A 25,193-nucleotide genomic window follows, 5' to 3' on the forward strand; every position below is an offset into this window, starting at 1 on the left:
CCAAGTAAGTAAGAAATATAATCCTTGTGCACTGCTGGTGGGAATATAAAATAGTGCCACCACTCTGGAAATGACTTGGCAGATACTCAAAAAGCTAAACACGAGTTACCATATGACCCAGTAATTCCACTCCTCGGCACATACTGAAAAGAACTAAAAATATTCCCACACAAAAATGTGTGCACAGATGCTCTTAGCAGCATTATTCATAATATCCAGAAAGTGGAAACAGCCGAAATGCCCATAAGCTGACAATAAATAAAACGTGTTACATCCATACCATGGAATAGTATTTGACAATAAAATGAAGTACCAATTCATGCTACAACATGGGTGAGCCTTGAAAATGTCATGCTTAGTGAACAAAGCCAGTTAAGAAGGCCACATATTGTATGAATCCATTCGTATGAAATGTCCAGAATAAGGAAATCTATAGAGACAGAAAGTAGTATTTTCCTAGGGTTGGAGAAAGTGGGGATGGGGAGTGACTGGTGATGAGTATGGGGTTTCTTTTGGGGTTGATGAAAATGTTCTGAATTAGATTGAGCTGATGGGAGCACACCTCTGTGAACATACTAAAAACCACTGAATTGTATACTTTTAAAGGGTGAATTTTATAGTATATAAATTATATCTCCATAAGTCTATTCTTCAAAAATGAGGACACAGAGATGAAAATATTTAAAAATTATGGACTCTTCTTGTATATTACTGTAACCGTAGGATCCTCAGAACAGGGCACAAAGTGCTCAGGAGGACTTATTCACCAAGAAAACAATAACCCTTCTTGTTCCAAAGAGATCACAGCAAAAGCCATTGCCCAAAAGTACTTAGCTCACAGATCCTAACATATAAGGCCTCTTTATATTTTTCCCTTTCGAGAAGAAATAATTTAGTGACTGGTCACAAAGGAAATACACAATGGGAGGAACAGTGGGTGGAGGGGACTGATCACCATTTATCTTCACAAGAACGAAGTATGAAGCTGAAGAACAACTCTCTATTACCTGTCGGGGCCTTGGTGTCGGCCTTCTTGCTCTCCCGGTCCCCCTTCTCGGCCCACACATGGACCGTGTACTCCACACCCGGCCTCAGGCCCGTCAGGACGGTGCTGCTCTGCTCCTTCCCCACCGGGACCTCCCTGGTGTCTCCATCGGCGGAGGTGTAGCGCACCATGTACCTGTCGATGACGGCCTGCACCGGCTCCCAGGAGATGGTGGCCGTGGTCTCCGTCACCCGGTCGGTCACCAGGTTTGTTGGGCTGTCAATTTCTTAAGAAAATATTTAGGGAAGTTTAAGCTTTGAAGTCACGGTAGAGATACCCACCAGCCCATCTCCATGATTTCATCCTCTGGAGCTTTGTTGGCACAAGGAATGATATTCCCATCCTGAGTCTCTCCCTGAGAGGGAGTCAAGGGCAAAGGTCACCCCTGGTTCTCAATTCCGGAGGACCACTCATTATAAACCTGACATACTTTCTTGGCTTTCAGCTCCCAACAATGATGTCTTCTTTGCAAAATTATGGCACATCCGAACAATCCACCGTACATCTGCCCTGACATTCAGGGTACCTAATTTACATTTTACCAAGGGCTACTGCACAGGTGATCATTCTGAAAGTATTACCACCAGCACTGCAATGGCCACATCCAGTGAAAGTCTCCGCTGAGGCTGCTAAAAACACTGCTACTGCACAACTTTATGTCTCTCTTCTAGTGGTGGAGGGTTTCTGAGCAGCTCAGAGCTGCCGGAGGAGCAGCTCACGGAGATAAGCACTAGATGTGCTGCCCTGTTGGAGCGTTAGGACTTGCTCTGCAAAGTCTCTCAACTCAGGCCTTGTCTTTTGGTACCATGTGCTCAAAATTCAATTCCAGCTGACCACCTCTCTCCTGTTACCTGTTGGGGCCTTGGTGTCGGCCTTCTTGCTCTCCCGGTCCCCCTTCTGGGCCCACACGTGGACCGTGTACTCCACACCCGGCCTCAGGCCCGTCAGGACGGTGCTGCTCTGCTCCTTCCCCACCGGGACCTCCCTGGTGTCTCCATCGGCGGAGGTGTAGCGCACCATGTACCTGTCGATGACGGCCTGCACCGGCTCCCAGGAGATGGTGGCCGTGGTCTCCGTCACCCGGTCAGTCACCAGGTTTTGGGGGCTGTCAATTTCTTTAAGAGAAAGAAAAGAGTGCAGCATTTAGCAACTCTCTGGCTCATGAAAGGCCAGGTTGCCCAAATGATGACCTCGATAAATTTTAGAGTCTGTTAAATGCAAATGATTGAGATAACTTGAGGGTTTAATTAAACAAATGGTCTGAAATTTCAAGGATGGTCTAATTGCATTTCATGAGAAGTAGGGTATTCAGACAAAGCCACCATAAAGTCTCAACTTCGTAAACTTTTCCCACAAGTTGCTTTTGGATAAAAAGAATTGGTCTTTTTTTCCTTTCCAGTGAATTTACAGAAAGCGTTCTTTCAGTCTCCAGCTCCTTGTACCTGAAAGAAATTCTACTTCAATGAATCTCAACATCTGCTCTAATATTGTTTTGGGGAAGAAAATTATCCTGGAAATAGGAGCTGCCAGTTCTTTCCACTTAAAACATTATGCCGCCCGGCTTGCGTGACTCAGTGGTTGAGCATCAACCTATGAACCAGGAGGTCAAGGTTCGATTCCCAGTCAGGGCACATGCCCAGGTTGCAAGCTTGATTCCCAGTGAGGGGCGTGCAGGAGGCAGCCGATCAATGATTCTCTCTCTCCATTGATGTTTTTATCTTTCTCTCCCTCTTCTTTCCTCTCTAAAAATCAATTAAAAAAAAACACACAACATTAAAAAACAAACAAAAACATTATGTCTGTGGTCAAAAAAACAAGACTCTAACTGATGGCATTTGAGGTCTGGGCTGATAGAAATAGCCCTCCGTGTAGAATCCGTTGGGCGTATATGTGATGAACCTGGGTTAGAATCTCTCTCCATGATTTCCTGTCAAGTGTTGGAAGCCTCGCGTGTTCTCCAGGATCCGGCTCCTGTGAACTCAGGGACAGTGCTGAGGAGGGTGTAAGTGGAAAGAATGTTCTGGGTATGCCAGGCAGTCTCGGGACACCTGCCGGAGCTGAGCGGAGCGCTGGGTGGAGTATGGGGACCTCGTGGCTTCTGAGAGCCCCAGGGCGGAGTCGGTAGTTTGGTGGGTGTTGAGTCAGCACACAAACCATTCCCACACCTGAAAGGGAGCTCCAGATCACATGCGAAGTGCCTGTACCTTCACTGCAAACTGTGACGAGCATTCAACTTCCAAATGTTTTGAGTTTTCACAACCGAAAAATGAAAACTAGGAAGTAAGGTACCCTACTCTGAGGGAGCTGCATATGGAATCCCAACCCAAATAAGTGTGACCTTCTGTATCTAATAAAAAGGCTGGTCTCTTTTGTTTGAGGTTTAAAAATTAAAAAGCTCATAATTATGCAATTTGAAATGGCTTTCGCAAGCCCCTCCCCACCCAACCCTTACAAAGAAAAGAGCTGCGGCCCATGGACACCGGCCTCCTGATTCAAAAGTCGGCCTCCTCCCTGCCGCGGGGGCCTGCTCCGTCCGCACCTGTCAGGGCCGTGGTGTCGGCCTTCTTGCTCTCCTGGCCACCCAGCTCGGCCCACACGTGGACTCTGTACGCCTCCCCAGGCGTCAGGCCCGTGAGGACCGTGCTGCTCTGCTCCCTGGGCACCGCCGTGTCCCTGGACTGCCCGTCAGCGGAGGTGTAGCGCACCATGTACTTGTCGATGACAGCCTGGACGGGGTCCCAGGACACCACCACCGTGTCTTCAGTCACTCGATCAGTGACCACATTGGTCGGGCCATCAATTTCTTCATAAAAATACGTGAAAAAAGAAAAATTAGAGAAGTCTTTGGCTGGTCAAGATCACGAATCCTCAAGATCTAGTTCCTCCGGGTGACCTCGTTCCACAGTTTACACACGCAAGAGGTTGTCTCCACCACCTGAGACAGGTGGACACTGGCCTCTGCTTGAACCCTACACTGAGAGAGGGCTTCAAGAGGGGCGAGGTAAGCCCTTTAATAATAATAATAATAGTACATTTTAAAAGTGTGATCTGAAAGGTTTCTGCAATCTGAATCCAGTAGCCCTTTGCCCTCCAAAACAGACTTCAGGACACAAAGACAGACTATCTCTACACACATCCCAGAGCTGTGCCCAGATGGGAGTGAGCTGAGAAAAACATCAAGAGGCAAACGTGAGAAAAGCTCCCAGTGCCCAAGGCAGCTCTTACCTGTCCTGCCATTCAGGAAGATTGGCCGGCCCTCCAGGTCTCCTCGCATGGGGACAATTGTGATCTTATAGTCCATCCCGGGCTGCAGACCTGCAAACAAGCAGCCAGTGCTGGGCCTGAGTACTGGCTCCAGAGCTGGGACCCCAGCACTGCTCCCCCATCCCCTGCCCCCCCACAGGATTTCCCACCTACAGACGAATCCATGTAAGGCAGGTAAAGAGCTGCAGGACCAATGGGGCCCCAGCACCGAGCACCGAGGGGGGGGCTTATCCTTCAGCGGGGGCGGGGCAGAGGTGTGAGAGGGAGCTCCCCGTTCCCTCCCTCTCTCTCTCTCTCTCTCTCTCTCTCTCTCTCTCTCTCTCTCTCTCTCACACACACACACACACACAGTGCACCTCCAAGCACTGACTTCCCAGTGTATTTACAGCCCAAACAATCCTTTTCTGCCCCCAACAATCCTTTTCCTCAAACGTTTCTTTCCTTCTCAATGTAATAATTAACCTAATTTTCCCCCTTTTTTTCCTTTTCTCTGCCTTGTGTTGTTATTTCTCTGTAGCACCACCTTGAATGATTGTTCCTCATGGCACCAACACTCAGACTCTGATGGCAAGTGCAGGCAAATAGCAGCGTGAGCGAGACCTGCACAGTGCGGACCCCAAGACGGCCACTCAACACGGAACTCGGAGCGATGGAGGAACAGACCCCAGCTGGGGCCACGTGAGGAACTGGGTATTCATGATTTCCACACTGCTTTTCTTAGAGGGCCCTGGAGACTGTATGAGCTGCAGGTGTCACAGCACACAACCGGCCCCACGTGGCCCATTTCCCTCGCAGCCTCTGCCTTCCCGTTTTCACAGCACTGCCTCGGACATCCGGGACAGGACCTCCCCGAGCCCAGCCACCCAGCAACACCCTCCATGGATTATGCCGAAAAAATTATCCCCATCAGTCAATTCCTCTCTCCCTCTCTCTCTCTCTCTCTCTTTCCCACCCTCCCTCTCCCTCTCTCTCTCTCTCTCCCTCCCTCCCTCTTTATCTCTCTCTCTCACACACAACACATGCACACATTCTTCCAAAAGGGAAGCCCGTGCGCCCTCACATCCCTCTGAGACACAGACAGGGTGAGGACACGGGGAGAGCACGTCAGATGAGTCATCTGTTAAGCAGGGGCTCTGAGATTCTGGAGTCGCTCTGGGATGCTGGAGCAGAGTCCTCGGGCTTCCAGAGTGGGCTCACCTCTGGGAGTTTTCGGGGTCAGGGTTCAAGTGGTTCCTAAGGCCCCAGGCCCCCCTGCCTCAGCATTCCCAGCAAACACCTCCCATCCCAGGCTTGGCTCTTACCCGTGATGTCGTATCGGCTCTTGGGGTGGCTGCTCTTGGGCACCGTGACCTCGGCCACCTCCTGCCCCGTCAGGGGGCTGTACAGCAGCTTGTAATAGTCCACCTCGGTTGGGGGGTTCTCCCACTCCACATCCAGGGAGCTCTCCGTCACGTCTGTCACCCACGCGGTGCCAAGCACAGCGTGATCTGGGGCAGGGGCAGGGGCGGGAGAAGGCAGTGAAGAGGGGGGCCGGCAGCTCCATGCCAGGCCCCCGGCTACCAGCTCAGCTCCCTTTCTCGACACACAGAGAGCAGGCTGCAGCCCTGCACACGGTCCTCAACAGGTGTCCTAGGACCACCCAGGCAGCAAAGAAACTGTTGGTGTGCACATGGTGGAGGACGGACTCTGTTCAGGGAAAGCCTCCTGTGCCCATCCCATCCCATCCCATCCCATCCCATCCCATCCCATCCCATCCCATCCCATCGGGACTACGCAGCCCTCTCGTCCACTCGGCCCAGGGTTCAGACTGCTCTGAACTGAACACTCAGCCTCTAGCTGCAGAGCCCCTGCCCCCACAACTCGCCCCCGATGAGAGGCCCAGACCCCCCTCCCCCCCATGTAAGTTCGGGCCGCATTTCGGATGTTCTGGAGGATAACACTGATACCACAACCCCCTCCTTCCTCAGCCTCCCAAATGCTCCTGGAAGATTAATCCGAGGCAAAACTATGAAGTAGGTGAATTTTAACCTGGTCCTTCTGAGTACCCTTCCTGCACCTTTGACCAAACTTTAGCACCTCCACCAGGTCCCTGGTGTGCTTGGCTGCCCACCCTGTCCATCCTGTGACGGGGCGGGGGGGGAGGGGGGGGGCGGGAATTGTACACATTCATTCACAGGAAAGTGTGAATAGCTAAATCTTTACCCCTCCATTCAGAAAAGAAAAGAATTCAATGATTAACACAAAAGAATGGACCGCTGACGTGGCTCTAAGGGAAGAACTGTGGGTAGTGGTGAAGAGGGTTGGGGTCTTAGGGGCACTTGAATTCCAATCGCCAGACCCCAAGCTGATGAGCCTGCCTGGGAGACAAGTCCCCATACTCTCAGCCTTGCCCCCTTCCTCAGTCTCAACCCCACCTTCCCTGCCTCGGTGGCACGCCCAGCTCAGCTGACTGGCCCCTTGTCGAGGACGTGGGAAAGAGAATCTGTGAGCGGGCAGTGGTCTCAAGGCCCCTCGGCTCTGAATACTTCTGGTTCGCTGTGTTATAGACAAAGAGCCTCCCAGAGCCTTCCCTCTGAGGCACCCCCCACCCACCGGCTCCCACCTGCCGGCCTAGCCTGCAGGCTCTCCCTCCCTAGGGCAGTCCCTTGACGGAGCAGGGCAGGAGGTGAGTGAAGAAGGTCCTGCAGCGCTCACAAACGAAAAAGCAGGGATTTGATGAAAATGTTCACGATTCTTCTGGGGGTACGCATCTCTCTGGCTGAGGCTCCCCTGAGGAGCAAATGGAATGGGTTTCACTCGAATCGGGTTAGACAGAAAGACAAGCTTCCCAGCCACATTTTACAAGTCCCAGAGCAAGGAGCCAAGAGGGGTTGCTAAGACTTTCAGAACAGATGTCTGTCTTCGGGGCTTTGGACCCTGTTCTGTCTGAAGGCAGAGGCAGTGACAGAGAGGGGAGGAGGACAGAGCAGCTGAGAGCTGGGAGCCGGCCTGGCTCGCACACACAGGCCTTGTGTTCTCCCATTGAACTTAACGTCAATATCGCACAAGCCACTCTGCGGCCATGACAGATCAAGACCAAAACAAGACCATTCGTGATCATGTCTGAACACAGGCAAAAGTGTGAACAACGTCCAAACCACAAAAAGACCAAACAACCTCTCTCCTAACTAAGTGACTGCTGCTTCTGTGGCAATCACAGCGTTAGCCTCCCTCTGCGCTACCCCTTTCTAGGCAAGAATCACCAAGATGCCAATCATAGAAGCACCCCACTTCCTGACAGCATGCTTCCCTGAATCCTTCCAAACCACTGAACACAGCCCACACTCTACACCAGTCTCTCGGACACTCTCCAACTAAGACGCCCACAGGTCCCTCATGTGTGCATTCTCCCCCTGCTGCAACAGTTGATAAATACAACTTATTCAACTACAGGGATGTTCCAAGAGGGGTCATTGGCTGGAGGGTGTTGACAAAGGCATTCACAAATTGTGCTCACAGGATGACAAGTCCCTCATGGCCCTTTGCAACACTGAGCCACCCCTGCTCCACCACCAAATGGGACAGGCAGCCAGGTGTTTCTGCAGACACGGTGTGCCCAAGGCCCATCCATCTGGGTCTCCCTGGATCTTTCCCCAGGGATTTAGGGATGGCTGAAGGCAGCTCATTTTTATTAGCATCTAGAACAGTACCTGGCACATAGTAGATGCTCAATAAAATATGTGGAGTGAAGGAATGAATCATAACCACTCAAACAACACGATTTCTCCAAGCCCTTGAATGTCAAAGCAGCTTTAAGACCTTTCATGAGAATTTCTAAAGAGTAAGCAGCGATGCTGGTCCTTGCAAACATTTTGGTAGCATTCGGTGGTGCCCTGAAGACTCTGTTTGTCCCTCCAGACCACCCCCCATCCTGCTCTGTATCCCGTATTAGGACCTCTATGACCTGTGTTAGCCAGGTTCCCTTGCCCTCTGGCTTCTGGTTGGGTTCCACCAGTGAGAGTCACCAGAAGATCAGAGGGCAGGAGAGGTCTCCTTCACTCCCTTCCAGGGGACACAGGAACTGCCTGCCTCCCTTTACCTAGAGCAACTCATTGGGCAGCCTCTCCCAGCTCTCTCTGGGTCCCAGTACCAACTCCCTCCTCCTGCCCCTTCAGCCTGGGGTGGATCCCCACTGATGCTGGCCCTAGGGTGTTAGACCATCCAAACCCTGCCCACACCTCTGTAAATAACCTTTTCATTACACTTTCTTCAATGACCTATTTCTTCCCCTTCTTTCCTGCTGAGAGAAATCTAACAGGTGGCTCAGAAGATCCTCACTTGTCCCAACTTAAACCTGCTGAGTGGCCTCAGAGGCTCAGTGAGGACCTGGGGATGCAGGTGTGTGGCTGCTTGTGTGGGTGCAGGGCAATCAGGGGAAGAAAACCCCTTGGGTTCCACAATCCAGAAGGCTCTGTCACCAGCCAGAAAGACCCAATACTTGGTGAGCAGAAAGCAGGGAGCCAGAACTGAGACTTCCTCCAGAACCTAGAACTGCAGCAGCTGTGTTTCAGCCCCAAATCCGGGGAACAGCGTGGAAGGGGGCTGGCGGGGACCAATGCAGGAAAACGTTCGAAACGGCACCTCTCCTGGGCAACCTGGGCCCTGGGCTGCTCCCTCACCTGTGGTGGCCAGCAGGTGCTGGGGGCTGCTGGGAACCCCTTTCTTTACGTTGTGCAGGGTGACTATGTACTTGGTCCCAGGCAGCAAACCAAGGATGTCATAGCTGTTTTGCTCCTTGGGCACCTGTATCTGCTTCCCGGAGGGCTCCCTGCCCAGGGGGTGGTAGCTGAGGAGGTAGTGGTCCACCTCACTGGAGGGCTCCCAGCTCACCAGCAGCGACTCCTCCGTGCTCTTGAGCAGCTGCAGGCCCTGGGGGGCGACCACTGCGTGGGGAGCAGCAACAGGATGGAGACGGTGAGGAAAGAGGGGTAGAACACAGTGAGCACTGGTGGCACATCTATCATACTGGTTATGATAGTCTGATACTTCACATTATCACAACAGGTGAGGGTGTGGAACATACATCTGACCTCCGACACATACACACACACACACACACACACACACACACACACAGCCATTAGGTCACCTAAGACCAATGGTCCTCAAACTAGCATCAGCATCGACATCACCTGGAATATTGTTAAACATGCAAATTCTCAGGCCCAGCTGGTGTGGCTCAGTGGTTGAGCATCTACCTATGAACCAGGAGGTCACGGTTACATAGATTCGAGGTCAAGAGCACATGCCTGGGTTATGGGCTCGATCCCCAGTAGGGGGCGTGCAGAGGTAGCCGATCAATGATTCTCTCTCATCATTGATGTTTCTCTCTCTCCTTCTCCCTTCCTCTCTTAAATCAATAAAAATATTTTTTAAAACATGCAAATTCTCAGACCCAACCATCTGCGCTTGAACAAGCCCTCCAGGTGAATCTGAGGTGGGCTAGAGGCCGAGCTCCTGCAGAGGAGAAAGAGATCAACAGGAAGGACTTGTATGCATGCGTACCAGCATAACCCATGGGCACAAGGCACTAGGAGGGAGAGGGGGGGAGGCTGGGGGAGGTCAATGGGGGAAAATGAGACAAATGTACTACTATTTGTAATACTTTAAAGATAAAATTGAAAAAAACAAAAAACAAAAAGAAGGTAATTTTTTAAAAAGTGTTAAATGACAGCCCGGCGGGCGGGGCGCGAGCGGGCGGCTCCTCTCACCCTGCGAGCAGTCCAGGCCGGTGAAGCCCTCCTCGCAGTAGCACTCGCCCGTGTCGCAGAAGCCGTGGCCACTGCAGTCGCCGGGGCAGCGCCGCTCGCTGCAGTCCTCCGACGTGAAGTCCGCGTGGCACTGGCACTGACCGCGCACGCACACGCCCTGCCCGCTGCAGTTCCCGGGGCAGGCGGGGTGGGCGCAGTCGGCCCCCACGTAGGGCTCGTCGCACACGCAGCGGCCGTCCTCGCAGCGCCCGTGGCCGCTGCAGGCGCCGGGGCAGGCGGGCACCTCGCAGGCGGCACCCTCCCAGCCCTGCTCGCAGCGGCAGCCGCAGGTCTCCTGCGAGAAGGTCCCGTGGCCGCTGCACTGGCGGCCCTGACCTGCTAGGGAGAGAAATGGCGGGGGTGAGGGCTGGAGCGTTAGGGCCTCCTTCCCTGGTGGCCCCGAAGAGCGGACCTGCAGGGCTCTTTCTCTGAGAACGGTAGCGGGTCCGACCCTTCCAACCTGGGCCAGACTGGGACCTGTGAAAGCTGCAAAGGTTTCCTCCCCCTCTGCCTAACAGGAACCACCCTCCCCTTCCCCGCCCCACCCCCAGTGTTCACGTGAATCCTCGGTTCCCTTCCCCCTAAATGGTGGTCATCCCTTAGTTCCTCTCCTTGAGGGGCCCTGGCTCCAGCCTGCGCAGGAGCTTGGCTTATCTTGTCTGCAGGCGGCCGCACCAGTGAGCCCACACTGAAGCCTGGAAAAGTGGACCTGCAGAAGCTACCCAACAGCCCAGAAGGCACGGGCTGAGGGTGGGAGGAGGGATTAGCCAGGCTCCCCTCTCTGACCCTAAACAGCAAGAGGCAGTCAGAGGGTGGGGCTGTCAGTCCCGCCCCTTTCTCAGAACACCTGCTTTCCTTCCTAAAAACACTTCCACCATGGAGACTCTCCAGAGCCAATTCCTGGCAGCCTCCAGGTGTCTAGTTCTGTGTCCAGCATATAAGGGGTGCTCTTAACCATAGCAGTTTCTTCAGGCATAGAAATGCATGGGGGGGGGGGGGGGGCACTCATTATTTGGATCAGCCTGGGAGGTTAAATAAAAAAAGTGAAGGGATTGAGTAGTACAGATTGGTGATTATAAAATAGGCATGGGGCATAAAGTACAGCATAGGAAATACAGTCAGTAATCTATATATATAAAAGCCTAAGCAACCACGGAGGGCTGACCGTCAGGTAGCTATGACATGCAATGACCACCAGGGGGCAGACGCTCAATGCAGAGGCATGGAAACATGGAACAGACTGATGAATCTCTGAAGGAAGGGGGGCAGGGGGGGAAGGTGGAAAGAGATTAACCAAAGATCTTATATGCATACTAGAGGCCCCTCCTTCTGGCCTTCGGGGATCAGGCCGAAACTGGCTCTCTTACAATCCCCTGAGGGGTCCCGGATTGTGAGAGGGTGCAGGCCAGGCCCAGGAACCCCACCAGTGCACGAATCCGTGCACCGGGCCTCTAGTATTGTAATAACTATGTATGGTGCCCATTGGGTACTGGAAATATGGGAAGTGGGGGAATACCTTGTAAAGTATATGATTGTCTAACCACTATTCTGTACATCTGAAACTAATGCAGAATAATATTGAATGTAAACTGTAATTGAAACATTTTTTTCTTTCTTCTTTTGCAGGAAGCCCAGATATATTCAGAGGGACAGCAACCCAGCTGCTCCACCCCCTTCAGCCTCCTGAAGGGGGTGCTCTGCCTTCCTCCACCTCAGCCCACTTCAACCTGTCTTAACTGAGTGCTGGGTTCTAGTTAGACCAGGTCTTGCTTAACTCCAGCCCCTTCCCTCCCCACCTCTCTCACCAGACCACCAGCAAACTTGCTGAGAGAGGGTAAAAGAATGGCCAACCTTCCCTTAAGCAGTCATGCCTGGGAAGGGGAGATTTTAATGACACGCGCAGTGGGCTACTTGCTAGAATTTTACAAAAAAACAATTTGCTGACTCTCTACTATGGGCCAGGAATCTCAAATACATCATCTGTAGTTCTCAGACTAGTTGATAGAATTATCCTCACTGGACAGTTCAGGAAACGTAGGCATCTGCCCAAAGGTCACAGAGCTAAAAAGTGGCAGACCTGGATCTGCCCAGCCCTACATGCTCTGTCCTCTCAATTCCACTGCATTCCCCATAGAAGAGACTGGCCCATTGGCTAAACAGCACCCAGCAGCCTTCTCACCTGGAAGCCTTAGCCAGGAGTTCAGACTCACTCACATCCCTCTCTGCTCTGCTTGCAGATGCCCCTGGAGCTAGTGCCAGCGATGAGGTCCCCCTGGGGAAACCCAGAGTGAGGGGTGGGGATGAACCAGACTCAAGAGTGCTCATGAGACTGGTGGAATGCCTGGCACTGAGAAGGTGCTCGCTGAGGGCTGAATGAATACCAGGAGGTGAGCTCACCGGCAGCTCCCTGGCAGCAACGCTGGACGTCACACCGCTCCTTCACCTCCGCCATCTCGCCCTCCAGCTTCTGCACCCGGGCCAGGAGGTCCTGGACAAGGCCTGCCAGCTCGCAGTCCTTCTGCGGTGTCTGCAGGCGGATATTGTGTCTGAAGATGATATTCTGTTCCTCGGCCTCTCCCAGGGCCAGGAGCGAGGCCCCTTCATCACCAAGGGGCTGAGAGTCAGCTTCCACCTGGACCAGGGCAGACTTGGGCACGTCAATCTTGTAGGTGTGGCTGACGGTCAGCTGTTGCTCCTTGTCACTGCAGCTATGAGGCTCGAGAGGGGCCGGGGCTGAGGCCACCAGGAGGACAGAGCCAAACAGGAGCCCCAGGGGGAAGCAGAAGGTCCCCATCCTTGGAGAGATGAGGCGCAGACCCTCCAGCAGGCCTGTATGCAGAGAAAAGGAAGACAGCCATGGAGATTTGCTGATGGAAACTGGCCTTTTAAAATGGATCCTGAGAGTCCACAGGCAGCTGAGAAACCAGCAGAAAGCTTTTGTCCTGCATCTACTGAGGTTCTGACTACATTACCTTTTGTTCCGTCCTCACACACTGCACATCCTGCCTCCTGTCTTTGCTTCCTTTGCACTGTCCCCACTCCTGGGAGGCCCTTCTCTGCACGTCTAATTCTGTACTCACCTGCATTTTAATAATGACAAGGAGAAGAACTGTCTTGTGTTGAGGGCCTACTGTGTGCCAGGCTTTGATCCCCTAATCCCTAATCTTTACAACAACCCTAATGCTGTCCTCCCCATGGACAATGCCAATCTCATGGCGGCCCAGAGAGCATGTGCTGTGTGCCAGGCACCATTTTAAGTGTTCCACACTTATCACTTCATCTTCACAACAACCCTTCTTGGAATTTACTATTATAACCCCCATTTTACAGATAGGGAAACTGAGGCACAGTTAGCTACCTTACATGATTTGCCCACAGGCAAACAGCCAAGAGTGGCAGAGCTTGAAGCCAGGCAGTCTGGCTCGAGTCCATGCTCGTCAGCACTCTGTCCTGCGCAGAGGAGGAAGCATAGGCTGGAGGGATGGAGCACGCTGTCCTGGGTACCATGGCCAGCGAGGGCCACGCCTGTGCTCAGATTCCAGGCCAGTGTCCTGTTCACCACTTCTGCCTACAAACCAGCAAAAGTTCACAATTTCCAATAAAAATACCTTCTCCCTGAAGTCTTCCACATCCCAGCTGGAATGAGCCCTCCTGCTAAGCATTCAGAGAAATGCTGCGGTCCCTCTGTGGGTCCCTTGAAGGGTTGCCTTGTGCATAGTTCCTCTTGCTGCATCCCGTCTGCCCATGACACTGTGAGACTCTTAAGGACAAGACCCAAGGTTGATTCCTCTAGAGGCCTCTCCCAAGGCATGGGCACAGAGGGGTTCAATCCCCCTCAAATCCATCAGTGCCACAGGGGCAGAGCGATCATTGGCTATGATTGTGAGAAACCTACACCCCAAAGTTTGGGGGGACAAGGATAGGTAAGTCCTGCCACAGAAAGAAGGCAACCGGAGCCAGAGCTGAGTACAGTCCACAGCTCAGCAGAGTGCGCTGCCCCTGTGGGCAAACCGCAGGAGGAGGTGCCCGGCGGGCAGGGCAGACGGGGACTGTGCAGCAACCACAGGAGGTTCCCACAGGAGTGGGGGGTGGAGCCAGCATGGGCGCAGCTGTCATAACAAGGGCATCTGATGGCCACAGGGAACCACACCAGCCCAGCCGCATACAAACCCCTTCTCCCTTCTCTCCTGCCCCCACCTCCCTGCCTCCGTCAGCCACCTGGGGGAGTCAGCAGCAGCTACAGGTGTGGGAGGGGGAGGAAGGAAAGCCCAGGACAACCTCTGTCCCTGGTCCCCTCCCGCTCACCTCCAATTCCAGCATCAGGCCGGAGGTGGGTGAAAAGAAAGATGTGGCCTGGATGGACGCTGAGGCTCTGATATTGGGATGGACCTGCCTTTCCAAAGGCCCTGGAATCCCTGGAGATTTTTGTCGGAGGTTGGGGGAGGGGAGGAGAGCCAGCAGAGTGGGCTGCTGGGCGGGTGCAGGATGAACATGATGCTATTTCACAACTGCTGTCTTCACCAGCTCAGCTGGGTGGCCTGGAGCAGCCCTGCACACCTTCTCCACCTACTCCCGAGACAGGACGGAGTTCAGAGGCATGAAGCAGCGCACCCGATTGCAAGGTCCGTGGCAGGCCGCAGCGATGACCAGGCACACAGGGTCCCCTCACCGAGCCCTTAACCCCTGTGCGCGTCTGCCATCCCCAAAACCACACATTGATCTCAGAGAGCCTTCTCGGTCCCGGGCAGCAATAGAGTGAAACACAATCTCAGCTTCTCTGCCCTCTCCTGCCATCCAGGCCCAAGGCCCAGCCGGGCTCGCTGTTCTCTGGGCCACAAACGGCCTGCACATGGCTTTCTGAAGCCGCTCCCAGCGCATGCCCAGAGCCACAGACTCCTGCCATAACCGCAACGCTGGGCAAAGCCCAGGCTCAGTGTTTGTTTTTTGAAGCCGGGAATGCGAGAAGCCCCAGAAGCCCTGTAGGAGCCCTGGGTGTCCCTGTCCTGAGTTGTAACAAGATGTCCTCGATAATTACAACCTTGTCAATTCCACGCTTGAGCTCAGATTTTCCTGGGCAGAGTCATTGCTCGAAAGAAGATGGGGCGGGTGGGGGAATCCTCGGCCCAGCAGTCCTGCCCAGGGTCAGGAGCACGAGGAGCCTCCTGGCTCTCCCTCCCACGAGGCAGGAGACCCGGCCTGTGTCACAGCTTAAGGAAAGGATGAGCTCACCAACTCTTGCAGGCACAACTGACCACAGAGCTCCCGAGGGTGGGACGGGGCAGGCAGGGCTGCACATCTCATCAAAAAACATGCAGGAGCCGAAACCAGTTTGGCTCAGTGGATAGAGCGTCGGCCTGCGGACTGAAGGGTCCCGGGTTCGATTCCGGTCAAGGGCATGTACCTTGGCTGCGGGCACATCCCCAGTGGGGGGTGTGTAGGAGGCAGCTGATCGATGTTTCTCTCTCATCGATGTTTCTAGCTTTCTATCCCTCTCCCTTCCTCTCTGTAAAAATATCAATAAAATATATATTTTTTTAAAAAAACATGCAGGGTAGTAAGGTTCCAAATGGAATGATTCCTCTATTGAGGAAGTTTCTCATGGAAAGTGGGGTGAATGCTGCGGGAATGTCTGAGGCAAAGGGGGTTCACACGCAGGGGATGTGCATGCAGGAGACCGCAGGACATCAGGTGTCCCCAGGAATCATTCCCACCTCAGATCAGATCCTTTATTCTGCCTGCAGCAGGGGTGGTGGGTGGTGGGGACAGGTGGGGGCAGAGGCAGGCTGAGACTCAGGATGAATGCTGCCCGAAGTGGCTTTTACCAGAAAGGCTCCTGGAGGTGTGTGCTGCTGGCGGTGAGCTGGACGGACGGTCCCCTGGTTGTCTGAGAGGCACACTGCCGTCACAGGGCTCTATGCCTGGGCTCTACTTATTCTTCCTTGGTGGCCACATCTGCCCCGTGGCTTTAATTTCTAGCCAGACACTGACGGCTCCCAAATCTGCATGTGCATTCCTGCACCAGACAGCCCTGTAGGCTCAGGGATGGCAGTGCCAGGACTGTGGGTCCCCGCTGAACCCCCAGCCTCACAGCACAGTCCTGGCCTACATAATCTGTGTGTGAAATTATAATAGCCTCAGGGCTTTCTGCGTGTTTGTCAGATGATGGGTACTGTGCCAAATACAGTTTTGTGTTGTCAACCGAACCTTAATCTGCGTCGCAAAGGCTCAACTGGGTGATGGGAACGGTAGCACCGTTTCCTAATGAGACACTATTCTCATTTAATCTGCAGAATCCCAGGCATCCATTCCTTGTTATAGATGCTCTGAGAGGTTAAGTGACCTGCTCAAGGTCACACAGCTAATAAGCAGCAGAGCTGGGGTAAAATACAATCGTCCATTCCCCACATCTGTGTCTCCCTCCCTCTGCTGTGTGTGCTGCCCCAAATGGGGAAGTCCAGTGAGAAGATTGCCACTTGTGAAAAAAGACCCAAATGTCCTCTCTCCCGTGGCGCTTAAGAGAGGGCTCTCCTGAAATAAAGGAAGCCGAGGCAGGGCAGGTGCTCCTTACAGGTGAATTGTCCAATGACTATATTCCATGCTGACTCCCGCTGGGTGGTGCAAGCAGGACCCTGGGAAGATAAACCGGGGTTCTCCGGGAGGTGGAATCCTGTCACATCCCGTGAGAGGCTGAGCATCCCCTTCCTGGGAAAGAGTGTGGACCAGGCCCCTGTGCAGGGGCAGACGTCCCCCAGCCTTGGCCAGAGAGGGATGGACCCTGAGTCCCACACGGCCCTCTCAGTCACAAGGTCATGGCCTCGTGTAACCTCATTTCCCCAAAGAAGGCATACACCCTGGTCAGGACTAAATACACTACTTGCACCAAAGAGAGCGGCAGCCGGTTTCTTAGCTGCCGTTACAGACCTCTCCGCTTAAACCCGGGCTTTCTCTGACTCTCTCATTACCTCACCCTGTCTAGTTAACCACAAGCATGTGAGAGCACTGCCTGGGGTTTTAGGAAAACTGATTATCGTGGGTTTCCAGTGAAGTCATTAAAAAGGTGCTCTGGCCCTAACCGGTTTGGCTCAGTGGATAGAGCATCGGCCTGTGGACTCAAATGTCCCAGGTTCAATTCCGGTCAAGGGCATGTACCTTGGTTGTGGGCACATCCCCAGTAGGGGGTGTGCAGGAGGCAGCTGCTTGATGTTTCTAACTCTCTCTCCCTCTCCCTCTCTGTAAAAAATCAATAAAATATATTTAAAAAAAAAAAAAAAGGTGCTCTGTCCCCAAATGACAGGGTGGCCGTCCCTGATATGGAGGCGTGCGAGCGCTCCTGCTAGGCTGAGCTGCTCCTGCTGGGCGCACTCCGGGCCGACCCAGGACGGATAGAAGCGTTTCTGTTTCTAGTCTCGGTGGCTCGGACTCTGCACGGGCGTGCTGTACAGAACATGGGCAGCCAGGTGCACGTGAGAGCACAAATGTGGTCTCATGTGACAAGGCTTAGGATGGTCACGCTCCAAGCATCATGCTGTCCCCTCACTCTTCTGGTTGGTTCAGTGGAATATATCCAGTTAGCACCCCAAATATCCTTGCAGATGACTCACATCCCACCGTGCTGTACCCCTTTTCCTGACCCAGCCTCAGCACTCAGTCCCTTTCCCAGGGGTGGCCACAGGCTGGTGTGACTGTTTTGTGTTGTCAACCGAACCTTAATCCGCACTGCAAAGGCTCAACCGGGTGATGGGAACGGTGGCACCGTTTCCTAAGCACCTATTGTGCGCAGGCCTCTGCACCAAGTGCCAAAGGTCTTCCTGAGCACCAGGCGAAGATGCCCATACCCCACAGGAAGGAGCCCCTTTCTCACAAAAGACTGTCTTTTCACTTTCTTGGGAATGCACGGGTTCCAGCACAAAGGCAAGATCGCACGGACACAAGGGCATGAATTCAGGGGCCTGGAGCCAGCCGAAGCACACACCCGGTCTCCTATGCATTAGGACGACTATGTCTGACCTGAGACCCGGCCAGCCTCTTCCCCGCAGCGGGCACCTGATGCCAGACTGCTCCCACTGAAGGACAAGAACAGGACCAGGCAGAGAAGCTGCGATTCCTTCCCTTAGTTCAATGTTGCTTTTCCACACACAGAAGTAACATTCAAGTCCCAGCCTCTTCCAAGGAGATAGGCTTTTCCTGCTCAAGGGCCTGCCCTGCCCCAGCCACTCTCTCCGGGTCTGTCTTCAAGATCAACAGCCAGGCTGAGAGGTGGCTGGGGCTCTGGCAGTGAGTCTCCTATGGCGGGTCCATCGGGCATCAGCCCGAGACCTCAGCATCACCAGCACACAGACTGGTGGCTCCAGACGCTGCTGCAAAACCGAGACCACGATTGCATGTCTGGATCCAGACCCACAGAAGCCAAGGCTCCGAATGAGCCTTGGACGGACAAGAGTTTCCACTGGGTCTGGACACAATTTCCTCAGGCGTCTTCTCAGGAACAGACCTCAGTCTACCCTACATTTCAAACCACAGAACCAGCTGGGACAGACACCAGAAGCCAGAGATGATCTGAAGTCGGCCGTCCTGTTTCCCTCCTGCAGGAGGCTACAAACTTGGGGACACAGCAGGAATTAAAATTGTATGAAACAGCAATTTTCAACCGGCATGCCCAATTTTTAAAACATGCAATACCTGACTATTTAGTCAGGGGCACTGGACCTCTTTTCCCTTAGATTGTCAAACCAAAAAGTGACAACAGCCAACATAACAACAGACGTCCAGTGTGAATGAATCAAAAGTACAGCTATTTTTTGTCAGATCAGCAAAAAGACATAACATTTTTTGGTGTGGTTTTAGTAATTAGTTTATGTGCCATGAGATGAAAAAGGCTGGCCATTGCCAGAATCAAACAATGTCAAGTGGATTTTCTCGGCCTCTCTGGGCTGATGTTGCTACTCTCGGTTCCTTTCCGAGTCCCTCTTTTAAACACCCTGAGTCCAACAAATGCCCAAATGGCAAAAATCACGATTCTTTCCACACACATCTGTGCTCTGCCAGCCACCCACCGGTGTGTCACCTGATGCCTGGCGATGCTCCGGCTTCTGCATGAGCCAGTGGACCCCGGGCACTGTGGCGAACCTCTGTCCAGATGTTGGTACTTTGCTATTTTTATGTTAGGACTTGTTCTTTTTTTAATGCTTATATAAGCATCTTGAGTTTTTGCTTTGAAGTGACTGCTCTCACTCATTCTTCCGTCTCCTTCCCCCACCTCTCTCCCAACCGCAAAAATAAACAGGTAAGTAAAAAGACCTCCAAAAATGAGTCCACATCATGTCTTGAAAGGTTTCAAAATTTCTTCTTTGAGGCATTGTGAGGGAATAGCATGAGAATTCAGGGAAAAGAGGTTGTCATCATACAAACAGAATCAAAATTTACAAAGTTAAATGTTTGAGTAAATTTCAAAGCTCATCAAGCTCCCTGGCAAACCTCATCGTAATTGGTATTTACAGCAGCCAGAGATGGGGATGCCATCACAGTTTCTGATCACAACCAGAACAAAGGTTCTATTTGGGGATTTTTTTTTTTTTAAGTAAGACATGGATGGAGGGATTGGGAAAAAAAAGAAAGAAAAAGAGGAAGAACTCACTGACGTGGACAACAGTGTGGTGATTGTGGGGGAGGGGGCAGGTGGAGGTGGAGGAGGGTACAGGGGAGGTCAATGGTGATAGAAAAAAAAGCTGTCACAAGTTCTATAAAAAAATAAAATAAGTGTGAGCACCTTTAACAAACCAAAAAAAAGTAAAAAAAAAAAAAAGTGAGCCATAAATACTAGATTTACTGGGGGATCACTTTGTAAGGTATATAAATGTCTAATCACTATGTTGTACACCTGAAACCAATATAATATTGTATGCAACTATAATTAAAAATTTTAAAAATATATATACATTTAAAAACAGTGACACAGATGAATTAAAAAAAAAAAAAAAGAGCCTTTGACATTGGGAAGAAGCCAGCAATAATAGAAATAAAGATGCTAGACTTACATGCAGGAAACATTTTCTACAACACTGTTGTTCTTGGTGCTGTGGTGCCTGAGGCTCAGGCTTGTTCCCACTTGGCCACCTTCCCAGTCACACAGGAAACCTTCAGAGACCAATGCTCTTACCTGGGAAGCTGCTGGGCACCATGTCCAACTCTCCCGCCACCCAGACCTCAGTGCTGGTCGTCCCTGGTCCCTCGCTCTCTCCCCGGCTTCCCTCCTTGGATTTAAACACTGGTCAGGCCAGGGGAGGAGCTGGCAATGGTCCTCCTGGGTGTTCCCTCTCACTGGCAGGAGCTCAGTGAAGTGTAGCTCCTCGTTCTAACAAAGGGGTGGGAATGCTTACCCAGACACTAAAAATACTGTTTCCATTTAAGCAAAAAAGCGTGTGTGTGTGTGTGTGTGTGTGTGTGTGTGTGTGTGTGTGTGTGTAACACATAGACACGAACAACAGTGTGGTGACAGCCAGAGGGAAAGAGGGAGGAAGTGGAGGTGGGCAAAGGGGAGGGATGGGGACGAAAGGAGACTTTGCTTGGGGTGATGTGCACAACGCAGTGTGCAGATGATGTTTTGTTGAGTTGTACATTAGAAACCTGTATGGTTTTTGCCAACCAATGTCACCCCAACAAATTCAATAAAAAATAATACGTAGCTCCAGAATACGGTTATTAAATGAAGAGTTTATATGCCTCCTTGCTGGGAGTGGGCCTCAGGGTTTGGAAGAGCGTCTCTAAAGTTTCTTTCACTTTCCCAGGTTTCGGGCACTCAGGGTTTATTGCCCACCACTTAGGGAAAGGCCTTCAGCATAGAAAGACATGAGCAGAGACCCCCAGGAACAGAACCTCCTGTGGAACGTCTCCCCCCCTACCCCCCCCCCACACACACACACCTCCTCCGTCCATCAGCTCACAGCGATGAGTGGCAGGGCTCTGAGGACAAGAGAGCAAGTGCAGACCCAGCACCTTCAATTCCTCAGCCCACCCAGACCCCCACCATCACCAGGAAAGCTGGGCACCCCTTACACCACCCTTCCTCTTTTGCTATCAGATGGACAGACCTTGATCTTCCTATGAAGCAGAGCTGCTCTCTACCCCCAACCCCACCCTGAGGGAAGATCTACAACATAATGGAAGGAGCCTGTGAGGTCTCACTTCACTTATGCGGGCACTGAGTGTTGATGGAGGGGAAGGAAGAGGACAGGAGAAGTGGGGGGTGATCAAGGAGTTGTCCCAGCATCTATGTGAGGTTGCATCCAGAGCCAGACTGCCTGTACCTGAAGCCTGTGTCTGCTACTTGCAAATGACCTTTGACTTAACCTCTTTGTGCCTCAGTTTTCTCATCTTTAAAGACCAATAAAACAGTGATGGTGAGGATAATGAGTTGATACACGTAAATAATTTTGACTAGTCCCAGGGACATAATGAGGGGTCAATAAATGTTAGCTGCTGCGATTGTTGTCATTATCATTATTACCATTTGTCACTCTTGCATACCCCACAGTCATCTTTGATGATCTGCACCCCAGTCTGGATGTGTTCACAGTTCTCTGCCCTTCCTTTCTTACGTCCTCAAATAGTCCTGCCATCTGCCCCAGAATCAGGCCAGCTACACACAGAGGGGACACTGTGGTGTGAACCAGGGCTCACCAGAATGTCCCCTAGGCCCCAGACATTTCTCTTCTCCTTTGGACCTTTCTTCTCTGCTTCTTGAATAGAAAAGTTTCCCCTGGAGGCTCCTAGAACCCCACTGTCCCCTCAAGTTGCTCCACTCTTCTTCATTTCCTCTCACTATTTCTCCCTGAGTTAGTGGACTTGCCAAACTCTCCCCATTATCCACCTTCCGTGCCCTAACTAGGTATATAAGTAAACCAATACAATGGGCTCGTCAGAGGCCATCTTCCTCCAGCCTGAATTAGGTAGGGGCAGCCCATGCCACCCTCACAAAGACCCCTCCCCATGCAGTAGCTCAACAAGATAGAGATGATTGCTCTCACATAACAGCAGAAGAAGGCTGTCCAGGCTGTGAGGGCAGTGCCCCCATCCACGGTCCCCCATCCACAGGGCCATCTCTCAGCCAGTGAGAGGCACGAAGGATGCCCATTCCTTAAAAACACAGAAACAAAACCTTTTTTATTTTACAGTCATTTCAGAGTTGCAGAGAAACCACATAAATATTACAAAGAATCCCCATGTAACCTTGGCCCACATTCTCCAAATGCTACCAAAGGTGCAGTATCATTCACTTCCCCCTCTATTTTTTCCTAAAACATGTGAGAGTGACTTAGAGACAGGTTAACCTCTAAATCACTTCAGTGTGTAATATTTCCCCCAAATAAGGACACACTCGTCCATAACCTCGATTCAGCGATCAAAATGAGGACATTCTACAAAATAACTGATCTTCACCCTTAAAAATGTCTAAAGAAATTGACAGCCCCCAAAACCTGGTGACCGACCAGGTGACAGAGACCACAGCCACCATCTCCTGGGAGCCGGTGCAGGCCGTCACCAACAGGTACATGGTGCGCTACACCTCCGCCAATGGAGACACCAGGGAGGTCCTGGTGGGGAAGGAGCAGAGCAGCACCGTCCTGACGGGCCTGAGGCCGGGCGTGGAGTACACGGTCCACGTGTGAGCCGAGAAGGGGGACCGGGAGAGCCAGAAGGCCAACACCAAAGCCCTGACAGGTAATGGAGCGCTGTTCTTCAGCCTCATACTTCGTTCTTGTAAAGATAAATGGTGATCGGTCCCCTCCACTCACTGAGCTGGGGCCACCAGTGGCCTTGCAGCATCTGCTCTCACCCTCTTGGAATACGTGAGTGCCTTCCAGAGCATGGAACAGCACAAGGGAAAGAGGCCTGGCCATGCTCGCTGAAGCCCCAGACACATGAATGAGCCGAGCCAATGCGATGTGAGCCATCCCAGCCCAGTCAAGCCCAAACTGCCACCCCACAGAATTAGGAGCAAATAAATAATTGTTGATAGTCACTGTATTTTGGAGAGGTTTACTATGCAACAATGGAAAAGAGATACAGAACCTGTACCCAAACTAGGGGAATAATTTAACTTGAAACTAATTTCAATCCATTATTTCGTCAAAATAGTGTAACCCATTCCAGAACAACCTGGAAAAAAACCCACAAAGTTGCTGGTTCAAATGATGGTTCAAGCAACATGTTATTACAGCATCTTCTTTTATTTGAGAAAAATGTAGAAAAAAGTATTCCAACTGCAGTCATCTCCAATTTTATTTGTCCTGTGAAATCACCCAAAACCCAACAGACCAATGTGCTGGCTCTGAGGGAGCCCGAATCCACTGTGTCTGGCTTGGAGACCTGGACCTGGTCTGAGCTGGCTTGGGTCTGTTTGAACTGGTTGGAGGATATGTCTCAGTATCTTTACTTAGGATTCTACTGAGTTTAAAGGAATTGGAACCAAACTTAAACAGACCTCCACTCTCAAGATCTTATCCTAGCTCACTCACTTACTCTGCCATAAATTATATATATTCTGTACCCACAGGGTCACCTTCCCCTTGTGGTAGATTCTGAAGTCAAACCTCTAGCCATTTTCAGGATGTGCTATCTTCGCCTTTAAATGTGTGTGTGCCTGCAAACATAGACCAGAGAGCACGGCCTGCAGCAAAGAGGAGTGTTTATGACTCCCTTCGAGGCAATGATTCTTCTTCCATCAATATTTTCTTCTCTTGGGTCAATACTTTTCGATATCCATCTCAGTATTAGTCAATATCTTCTTATTAATATTTTCTGACAATAACAGTTGCTGTGAGCCTGAAGTGTGTGGGAGCAGAAGGCTGGTTTGCAACCAGGGGCCTGGAACCTTGGAGGGGATGGCAATTTGGTTTTTAGGAGATTCTTCATGCATCACTTGCCCAAAGATGGCTGTTTTGTAGATATCATTCATTATTATTTTTATTATGAAAGTAACATTATTGTAGACTAACTAAAATATACAGCAAAATATAAAGAAGAAAATTAACTTTTCCTGTAATTCCTACAATCAGAGGTAACCACTAATTTTTCTTCTACAAATGTATACATATATGGAAAGATGTATATATCTGTGCACATGTAATTAAAAAGTTAAACAATTAAGATTCTATTACATAGAGATTTTTTTCTGGGCTTTCTTCTAAACTTACATAGTATTTCCCCCCTCATCTATATAATAAAAGTCTAAGTGACCGTTATGGTAGAATGATCAGAATGACTGGTTGCTATGATGTGCACTGACCACCAGGGGGCAGACATTCAACACAGGAGCTGCCCCCTGGTGGTCAGTGCACTCCCACAGGGGGAGTCCTGCTTGACCAGAAGCCGGGCTCAGGGCTGGTAAGTGCAGCAGCAGTGGCAGGAGTCTCTCCCGCCTCCATGGCAGCGCTAAGGAGCAGCGAGCTGAGTGGTAAGGAGCAGCGAGCAGGCAGGTGATAAGGAGCGAAGGGTCTTGGACTGCGAGAAGGATGTCCCCTGTGGGGAATGGGCCTAAGCCAGCAGTCGGACATCCCCCAAGGGGTCCCAGACAGTAAGAGTGTGCAGGCCGGACTGAGGGACCCCCCTCTGTCCCCAGCGCACGATTTTTGTGCAATAGGCCTCTAGTTTTCTTATATGTGTCTTCAAAGGCATGTGTTTTAATGTTGCATAGTATCCTATCCTAATATGTGCATCTAATTCATGGGGGGGAGGATGGATTGCAAAGGAACTTGGAGGCATTTGGGGGAGTAATGGAAATAAAAGTTCTAGTCTGGCTTGACTATGGTGGCTGCCATAGGACTATACACATTTCTCAAAATTCATTGAGCTGAATACATAAAAAGGGTAAATTTTATTGTATATAAATGATATCTCATAAACCTGACTTAAAAGATGTCGCTGAGGGACCACCTCATATATGACCCAGTGCTGCCCAGATCATGTCTACCCTAACTCATCAGTCTTGACAGCACGTGAGAATCACCTGGGAGTGCTTAATAAAATAAGATGCCAAGGTTTGGGAAAACAGGAGCCAGAGACTGATTTAATTGGCCATGGGTCAGGCCAAGACACCA

At 51.4% G+C, this 25,193-nt stretch overlaps 1 protein-coding gene across 1 annotated transcript in view; it reads right to left on the bottom strand.

Moving 5' to 3' along the window:
- TNN (tenascin N) overlaps positions 1 to 20,276 on the bottom strand; it is a gene marked incomplete at both ends in the record, with an annotated part of 40,744 nt that extends 20,468 nt beyond the window's left edge. The window contains 9 exons of the mRNA XM_080647396.1: positions 1,008 to 1,271; positions 1,897 to 2,160; positions 3,585 to 3,848; positions 4,271 to 4,360; positions 5,611 to 5,796; positions 8,968 to 9,231; positions 10,060 to 10,434; positions 12,496 to 12,927; positions 20,255 to 20,276. Of these exons, the coding sequence (XP_080503522.1) occupies positions 1,008 to 1,271; positions 1,897 to 2,160; positions 3,585 to 3,848; positions 4,271 to 4,360; positions 5,611 to 5,796; positions 8,968 to 9,231; positions 10,060 to 10,434; positions 12,496 to 12,927; positions 20,255 to 20,276 (2,161 nt within the window). The remainder of the gene's footprint in view (positions 1 to 1,007; positions 1,272 to 1,896; positions 2,161 to 3,584; positions 3,849 to 4,270; positions 4,361 to 5,610; positions 5,797 to 8,967; positions 9,232 to 10,059; positions 10,435 to 12,495; positions 12,928 to 20,254) is intronic.
- Between the last annotated feature and the right edge of the window lie 4,917 nt (positions 20,277 to 25,193).

Source organism: Plecotus auritus, assembly GCF_963455305.1.
Source record: "Plecotus auritus genome assembly, chromosome: 12".
Lineage (NCBI taxonomy): Eukaryota > Metazoa > Chordata > Mammalia > Chiroptera > Vespertilionidae > Plecotus > Plecotus auritus.